At 35.6% G+C, this 8,562-nt stretch overlaps 1 protein-coding gene across 3 annotated transcripts; it reads left to right on the top strand.

Moving 5' to 3' along the window:
• The first annotated feature begins 1,752 nt into the window (after window positions 1-1,752).
• On the top strand, window positions 1,753-7,682 carry LOC104092626 (protein WVD2-like 7). Of its 3 annotated transcripts, none has more exons than XM_009598269.4 (8): window positions 1,753-1,918; window positions 2,419-2,508; window positions 2,913-3,671; window positions 3,778-4,326; window positions 4,472-4,536; window positions 5,227-5,301; window positions 5,741-5,837; window positions 7,173-7,682. In XM_009598269.4, the coding sequence occupies exons 2-8, from the start codon at window positions 2,467-2,469 to the stop codon at window positions 7,215-7,217; spliced, it is 1,632 nt and encodes a 543-aa protein (XP_009596564.1). In that variant the 5' UTR covers window positions 1,753-1,918; window positions 2,419-2,466; the 3' UTR covers window positions 7,218-7,682. The 3 variants fall into 3 exon arrangements, with proteins under 3 accessions (XP_009596564.1, XP_033511161.1, XP_009596569.1); XM_009598274.4 differs by lacking the exon at window positions 1,753-1,918 and adding an exon at window positions 1,939-2,169; XM_033655270.2 differs by lacking the exons at window positions 1,753-1,918; window positions 5,227-5,301; window positions 5,741-5,837; window positions 7,173-7,682 and having other exon boundaries at window positions 1,937-2,508; window positions 4,419-4,536.
• The last annotated feature ends 880 nt before the right edge of the window (window positions 7,683-8,562 follow it).

The raw sequence follows: 8,562 nt of genomic DNA, 5'->3' as shown, positions 1-8,562 counted from the left end.
GACTACTTATTAGTGCTCTTTAGCTTTGTTTTTAGTCTAAAAGCGCTTAATTGTGTTCCCGAAAACTGATGAAATATGCTTAATTGTAGGAATATTGGAAGATGATCTCCCAAGATGAAATCTAACTTAAGAATGAGTAATCTGAACTCAAGGACAAAAACAGGCACAAAAGCTCAGAAGTGCGGACCACAGAATATCATCTGCGGCCGCAAGTCGTGAAGAAATTTCCGTAAGAGAAATGTGAAAAGTGCGGTCTGCACATAAATTGTGCGGCCGCAGAAGTTGGGTTAGAGCAAAAGTTCAGAGAACCTGCATCTCAAAGTGCGGACCGCACAATTATTGAGCGGCTGCAGAAGAAGAGCCACGCGGCCGCACTCACATTTGTGCGAACCGTAGAAGAGCAAGGTGCGGCCGCACTCAAAATTGTATGGACGGCAGAAAGAAAGCATTGCGGCCGCGGATCAGAATTATGCGGGCGCTGATTTCCACTCTTGTCAAGCTGAAGAAAAATACGGACCGCACATAAAATTATGTGGCCGCACGTGCGGCCGCACAACCTCCGAAAGGGCATTTTTGTCCGAACATTCTAGCTTTGTATAAATAGAAGAGTTTCACTTTTTTAGGTCAACTTTTGACATCAGCTGCTACAGTAGACGGTTTTTTTTTACTCTTTTTAGTAGTTTTTGCTATTTTTGAGATTTTTGAATATTGATTTCATCATTTTAATAATCAATATGGGTTTAATTATCATTTCTTCTCCTATTTCTTCTAGTTTAAGCACGAGTAGCTAAATTTTTACTAGAGTTGTGACTCAACCCTAGTGTGTAAACTTAATGGGTATTTGATTTATTGCTTATTTGTGGTTGAGTGTGTATTATCTAGCCATGTTCTTATTTTTATTTGAAAAATTAATGGTTGCAAACATTAATTCACGCCTATTGGACTTGGTCTCTCCTTGAGAAAGACAAACTTAGTCTAGGAAAACTTGGCTAACACGAAATTGGGTCAATCGAGAGATTGATAAGCCTAATTAAAGGGTTGAACCTAGAGATAGTAAAACTCGAGTTAAAGCTCGTGAGGTTCGGTTTATTAATTTAAAAAGTATTTTTGAGCAATAATTAGTTTTTGACTCGGATTTAAAAAAGTGCTTTTAAGAGAATTATTTTTTTAAAATACTTTTTAAAAAGGTGCTTTTGGGAATAAATTATTTTTTTCTGCTTTTCAAAAAGTGTTTCCGCTTCTACTCAAAAGTAATTTTTTTCTTTTAAAAGTTTGGCCAAATACCTTAATATTTTTTTAAAAACGAAGCACTTTTGGCCCAATTTTTTTTTTTTGGCCAAAACCTTAGCCAGACAGTCTAGTTATAATAGAATTAGTATAATGAGATTAGTTATCCTGATATTATTTTTTATTGACTTTTTGATATATTGTAATAATAATCTTATTATTTTTAATTTTACTATTTTATCCCGGGATAACTTATCTTGGGATTACTATTATATTCCTTGGCAGATATAAATTATCAGGATACTAAATTTTTATCTTAAAATTATTTTTGCTTATTCAAATCTCAAAAGAGCTTCTCCAACATTTTTTTCTCTTTTTGTTTCTACAACTACTTTTTTTCGCTGCTTCTCCAACTAACCACTTATCTAAAAGATTGTCCAAACGAGTCATGTAGTGTACTAAATAGTAAGGCCCCACGTGTCCTAAGGCGCCTCCATTATTGAATGGATTGCTGTTTGAAGATTCATACCATTATCACATCACGCTTCTTCACTCTCTTCTTTACTTTCTCACTGTTTCTTCTTTCAGTGGGCCTCTTTTACTTCTCTCTATCTTCTTCCTCATCCCCGATCTGATCATTATCTTCTTTACCCGTCTCTTTCCACCCCCTTTCAATTTAACTGTATTTTAGGTGAGACCCCTTTTAAAATCTTCCATAATGTTTTTCAACTTTATTATTAGATTTGTCATTATGTTATAACAAATCTTTTCAACATTTTCACCACCAACCTAATAAAGTATTGGTACTATAATGTCAGTATCAATCTTTTCTCACTTTTAGTCCTTTTTCTTATCAAAGATTGCAACTTTACAACTTTTTTGTGTGTCTCCAGAAAGAGGGGCTTGCAGTAAAAAGATGATACACAACTTTTTGTACTTATTGTGAGAATTATATGCAACTTTAGTGTTTTTGTTTCATTTTCATAATATATGTCAATCTTGATGATTAAAGTTTTGACCTTTAGCAGTTTCCAATAGATCCATAAACTGAGGGGAAAATGTTTTTTGTCTTTCCTTAAAAAAATAACTGTAAAAAAGCAGTATGGATAATGCTTAAGTAAAGCAACAGTAGAAAACACAGCACATGGACTTGTAACTGCATATTTCTTCAATTTCTTCAATTTTTCACAGGCCATGATATGTATATTGTGTGAAATCTTGTGGTAGCTTTGTAGATTGATGGGTGAATCCATTGTGCAAACTTCTGCTGTCAAGCACAAGGTACAATTTTTCTGTTCTTTGATCAGTTAAAAGTGGTCTATTTTTATAATTTTTGTCTCAAATAATGTTTCTTTGAGTATGCTATATTTGTTGATAATTATTGATTCAATTATGCCGGAAGGGAAGCCTGGCGTAACTGGTAAAGTTGATGCCATGACTAAGAGGTCACGGGTTTCGAGCCGTGGAAATAGTCTGTTGTAGAAATGCAGAGTAAGGCTGCGTACAATAGACTCTTGTGGTTCGGTCCTTCCCCGGACTCCGCGCATAGCGGAAACTTAGTGCACGAGGCTTTCCTTTATTGATTCAGTTATCCTCTTACATCTTCTTTTAAGCCCTAGTGAGTTGTCATTGTTATTCTTGTTTGAGTTTATTGATAAAGAATGGATTTGTGTTATAATGAGCAGATGGGTGAGTCAGTTGTATCTGGTCCTAGACTTGAAGTATCAGTTTCTTTTGGAAGGTTTGAGAATGATGCACTTTCGTGGGAGAAATGGTCATCTTTCTCCCCTAACAAGTACCTTGAAGAAGTTGAAAAGTGTTCGACACCTGGATCAGTAGCTCAGAAGAAGGCGTATTTCGAAGCACATTACAAGAAGATTGCTGCTAAGAAGTTGGAGCAATTAGAGGAGGAGGAAACACAACAAGTAGAAAAGGAAATGGAACCTCAGGTTTCTGATGGTGATTTCAGTTCATCAAATGGTGAGCAGCAAATGTCAGTGAAAGATTTGAAGACTAGTGATGAAGTTGATGAGCTAAAGACGGATGCTACTGTTGCTGTGGAGTGTGATAACTTATTGGCTACCAAAGCTAAGGAACTAACTATATCAGGAATTGATGAGTCACAGGAGGATATTTCTGTTGATGTAGAGCGTGATAGCTCATTGATTACTGAAGTTAAGGAAGGAACTATATCGGGAATCGATGAGTTAAAGGAGGATATTTCCGTTGATATGGAGTGTGATAGCTTATTGGTTAAACCTACGGAAGGAACTATCTTGGGAACATGTGATCTAGGAGAAGTTCATAAGGTTGAAGAACGGAATCCGGAAAAAGGATGTCAAGATAGTTTAGTAGAGACTCCACTAGCGGATACTGAAGCACGAAAATCCTCGTTTAAGAAAAGCAAAACCCCTAAAGCAAATATAAAGATTGCGCCTCGAAAGGTGATATGTTGGAACTTTTCTGGCTATTGGTACTTCAACTTATTGATCCTAGTTCCTATTATATCTCTTTCCTGTTATTTATGAAGTGTTTCTTCTTTATGTTCAGGTACACACTGCGGATGATCGGGTATCCGCTGGAACAAAGAAGAAACTGACATCACCTATGACAAAATCCGCAAGAATTTCCACTCCAACATCTAAGCAAGCATCAACTTCTAAGGTCATTACTGCATCTCAACCATCAGCAAAGAAGGTGAATGGAGCGTCAAATCAAAGAAGTAATGATACTTCTTTGGTACAACGCAAGAAGGTTGTTCCTGGGTCACTTGTGTCGTCGCCTTCTCACTCCTCAAATAAAAAGTTGAATGGTGCAACGGCTTCTCAATCCTTGAACAAAAAGTTGAACGGTGCAAGATTGCAAAGAAGTGAAAATTCTCCTGTACTAGAGAACAAGAGAGTAGCTCCGACATCATTACACATGTCTCTGAGTTTGAGTTCCCCAAATTCTACAACTTCTAATACTACAATGAGAAAATCTTTGATCATGGAGAAGATGGGGGACAAGGATATTGTCAAGAGAGCTTTTAGGGCATTTCAGAACAGCTTTAGCCAAGGAAGATCTTCCGGAGATATGACATATGGTGGACAAGACCAGGTTCATCATTCAAACATATTTGTTTTTTAATGAGTTCTTTTGCCTACTAATTTTCCAGTTCATGCAGATTGATTTTTTTATTTCATGTACAGTGCCTTAATGTTTCAGTAAGTATTTAGCTGTTGGTTTCTATTTGTTTGGATAGACATTGTCGAAGGGATCTGAGCAGAAGATTTCAACTTCTTTGACTCCTCAAAAGGAGAGTGAAAGGTAATTCAATTGCTTCTTTCAAATAGCTTGTATGTGTACCATATACTTTTTTCTTTTGAGCTCTTGCCTACAAATATTTAGCATGATTATTCTATGTACATGAGTCGCATAATGAAAAAGGAATACAAATTCTTTTTATGCAAATTAAATGAGTGGCTTCAGAATTTTTCTTAAGTAAATTGACATATGTATCAGGCACCAATCTTGTCTTAAAAAGGGTATTGCACTTCTTTTATGGTGGGATTCTGGGGACGGATGCATTTAAACAATGATTGGGGTTTCCTGTCCAAATGAATGACGAGGCACACTGGTTACCAAAAAAATTGAAAGGTGAAGAAGTCCGTCAGGAGAAGACCTTCTTTTGTTGGAACTGAGATTGAAGATGTTGTTTCTGTCCGAGTTTTGTATTCAGTGATTGATTAGGTTAGCTGACTTGGTACAGAAGTTACATAGGAGGAGATGTGTTAGTGTTTGCATTGCATATATAGCTGGTTTTTACTCGCCTCTGATAACACTGCTAGGACAACATCTCCATTTGGAAAGACTTAGCTGGACTTTTTGGACGAGAGTAGTCATTCTATGATTTTGACAGATGATAAGTTTACCTTGACGTAATCAGTTTTTTCTGTTGCCAATCAATTAGTGAATTTAGATCTTAAACATGCATATAACTATTTTACCCAATGACAGATTAAGGAAGACGCCCAATAAGGAAATCACTCTTAAAGGCCAACCAAGGACTTGCTCGACCTCACTGTCATCAGGGTAAGATCTCAGAGATTGTTTTGGGACCCTTCCCATTATAATCAATACTTTCTGTTATTTCTTAAAATTTTAGAACGAAAATTTCATTTAGCGCTCCCCTTTGGAACCTGCTCTACAAACCCTTCAATTAATAAATCTTGGTAACTCTCCCAGTAACTTCCCCAACACAGTTCTGTAAAACTTCTAGCCCTAGGTAGAGAGAATTAAGCACATACATGTGGTGCTTATGCTTTCCTGAGCCGAGGGTCTATTGGAAACAACCTCTCTATCCTCACAAGGTAGGGGTAAAGTCTGCGTACACGCTACCCTCCCCAGACCCCACGGTGTGGGATAATACTGGGTATGTTGTTGTTGTTGTAGTTGTATTCGAATAGCTATAACGGCCTCAATTATGTCCAATCCCACTAATCAGTTTTAGAGTTAAATGCATTTGGAGCAGGGCACCTAAAGATGGTGGCATGGAGAAGAAAAAGTTGAATCCTAGCAGAGCTTCTACTGGCTCGAGAACTGATAGATCAGCTGATAAATGGAAAGAGGTATTACGATATCTAATCTGATTTAGTTGACCTATTTTCCACTTTTATCTCGTCTCAGTTTTGCTTTACTCTTTTCCCTTAGAACATAAAGTTCTTTGTCTCAAGTACTCGAAGAGATATGCAACAGCGTTTCTTCATATTGTAGAATAAATTTAGCATTGACTTGATTTCTGGAAAAAAACTATTCATTTTCTTTCTTTATGAGTTACTCTATTCCATTTTTATGTAGTACACTTACCTTTTTAGTCTGACCCAAAAAAGAATGACACATTTATATACTTAAAAGCAAAATAACTTAACATTCTTAATTACTTTTAATGAGATGATTTATAGCCATACAAATATTTATGGCTTCTTTTAGACCACAAATTTCGAAAGTCTTTCTTTCTTAAACTCCTTATAAAAAAAAAATATTTCTTTCTTAAACTCTGCACAGTCAATTACCTTCACATAAAATGGGATAGAGAGAGTATTTTTTACTTTCAGTATTATAATATGTAAAATTTTCTTCCTTATGGTTTCCATCAGTGAAATTGTTCCTACTATAACTTAAGTAGTATAAAATGGGATTACTTAATTACAATTAAGGGAAAGTATATACTGAAATATAACCAAAAAAACGAAAAAAGTATATACTGAATTATCTGGTTTACGTATTTGCATTGTAATGATTAAAAAACCAGTTTTCATATCAATTTTGGTCTTTCACATTTGACATGCAAACCAATAAAGTACTTGAAGTTTGAAAGAAATCTGCAAGCTAGGAAATTAAAGCATTTTTGTTGTCCTAATGACATCGGCTAGCTAGCCAACTAGTAGCCTGTTTGGCCAAGCTTCTAAAATCAATTTATTTTAAAAAGTGCTTTCTCAAAAGTAGTTTTCAAAAAAGTACTTAAAAGTACTTTTGGTGTTGGTGATAAGCAGTTTGTGTTTGGCTAATTAATTTGAAAAGCACTTTTGAGCAGTAACTAATGTTTTGCCAAGCTTTTAAAAATTGCTTCTAAGTGTATTTTTCTCAAAAGTGCTTCTTAGAAAAGTGCTTTTGGAGAAGCTATTTTTTTCTGCTCCTCAGAAACTGTTTCTGCTTCTCCTCAAAAGCACTTTTTTCCTTCTAAAAGGTTGGGCAAACACCTCAATTTTTGGAAAAAAACACTTTTGGTCCGAAAAAAAACTTGGCCAAACAGGCTATAGAACTGTTTAACAAATCTCACCTCCAATGCTATTTGTTTTAAGCAACAAGCCTGCATGAAATCTCCCAGCGAACCATTTGTGTTGGAGAGTGCTCAACACCTTCACTATTCGAATTTATGATTCGTAGAGCGTTCTAATATGCAGGAGGTTACCAAAGCGAAGATCAAACGACCTGGGTCAAATAGGTGAAATATGGAAGTACGCATCCAAATTGGTGAAAACATGAACTTCGGTATTAACATGGTGGTGTGTTGTTGAGGAAATAGACCACTGAATGAGTTATGCAGGCAAAATTTCGGGAACTGCTTTTCAAGAACGAACTTCTTATGTGAGCCAGTCATCTGTTGAAACTGCTGGCTCAGCCGCTTATTCTCGTATTGATCTGGGGTGTATTAACACTATGCTGAACTGCTGAAACTATCCTCTTGTTCTCTTTGACCGTTAAACTCCTGTCTAGTCAGGTCATTTAGGTTTTATTTTCTTATATTATATAGCATTAGATCTGGCCTTTGTGTAAAAATGTATAAGCAGGAAGTGATCTCCATTGTTGAAGATTCCATTCTAGTATCAATGTTATTGTATGATAGGGTAAAATCTGGTCCATTCCAAAGTTGATTTTATATGGTATCAAAGTAGTGTAAACATTTGGATTCAGTGCTTTGTTTCATGTGAGCTAGCTTGAAAATATAGCACCTTTTTTTTCCTGTAGGTTTACGCCAGGGGTGGAGCAAGAGTTATACTTACGGGTTCTCTAGGTTTAGCTTTAGATTCTGTATTTGTTTCAAAATTTAATAAGATGTCTTTTCCAGAATTCAAAATTCATAAACTCAGCTCGGTCTTTGGTTTAAGCTAAGTGTTTAATAACGCATGGTTTTATTCAAGAAAATAGTGGGAATATGGTTCACTTTTTACAGACTTATTTAGTGTTACCCAAGCTGAGCTGCGCACAGGCCCAATAAAGAATTGTCCTTTTGCTCGCTTTAAGTAAACATAAGATAAAAGGGAAATTTACCTAGCTATACTATAATAGAAATTTATTTATCACTTTTCTTTAGGTTCTTTAAAATTATATTCTCTATCTATATTAATTATTTATATACAAAATCTTAATAAAGAAAGCATCCTTAAAACTAGGATGTAACTGATACCGCCCTTCCCTCCCCCCTCCCCCCCCCCCCCAATCATTTATACAAAGCCTCTAAAATCCCGTTTTCATCCCATTTTCAAAAAGATTTTGAAATACTTCTCTCTTTCATACAAATTCATCTAAATCTCATCCTCTTCACACATTCATCGACATTATCTCTAAAATTGCAGTAGCAAAGAGTTCTCCATTGACAACCATTAAAAAGCTTCAACATTTGGGTTTTACGAAATTATGATTTGTTCTCTTCCTCTTCACACAAATTCATCAATATTATCTCTAAAATTGCAGTAGCAAAGAGTTCTTCATTGATAACCATTAAAAAATTTCGAAGCATTGAATTCAACATTTAGGTTTTATGAATTTGTGATTTGTTTGGACTGAGTGCTC

The sequence above is a fragment of the Nicotiana tomentosiformis genome, chromosome 10 (assembly GCF_000390325.3).
Source record: "Nicotiana tomentosiformis chromosome 10, ASM39032v3, whole genome shotgun sequence".
In the NCBI taxonomy this organism is placed as follows: Eukaryota; Viridiplantae; Streptophyta; class Magnoliopsida; order Solanales; family Solanaceae; genus Nicotiana; species Nicotiana tomentosiformis.
Note: the sequence above shows the minus strand (reverse complement) of the source record. Positions and strands in the feature narration are given on the sequence as shown.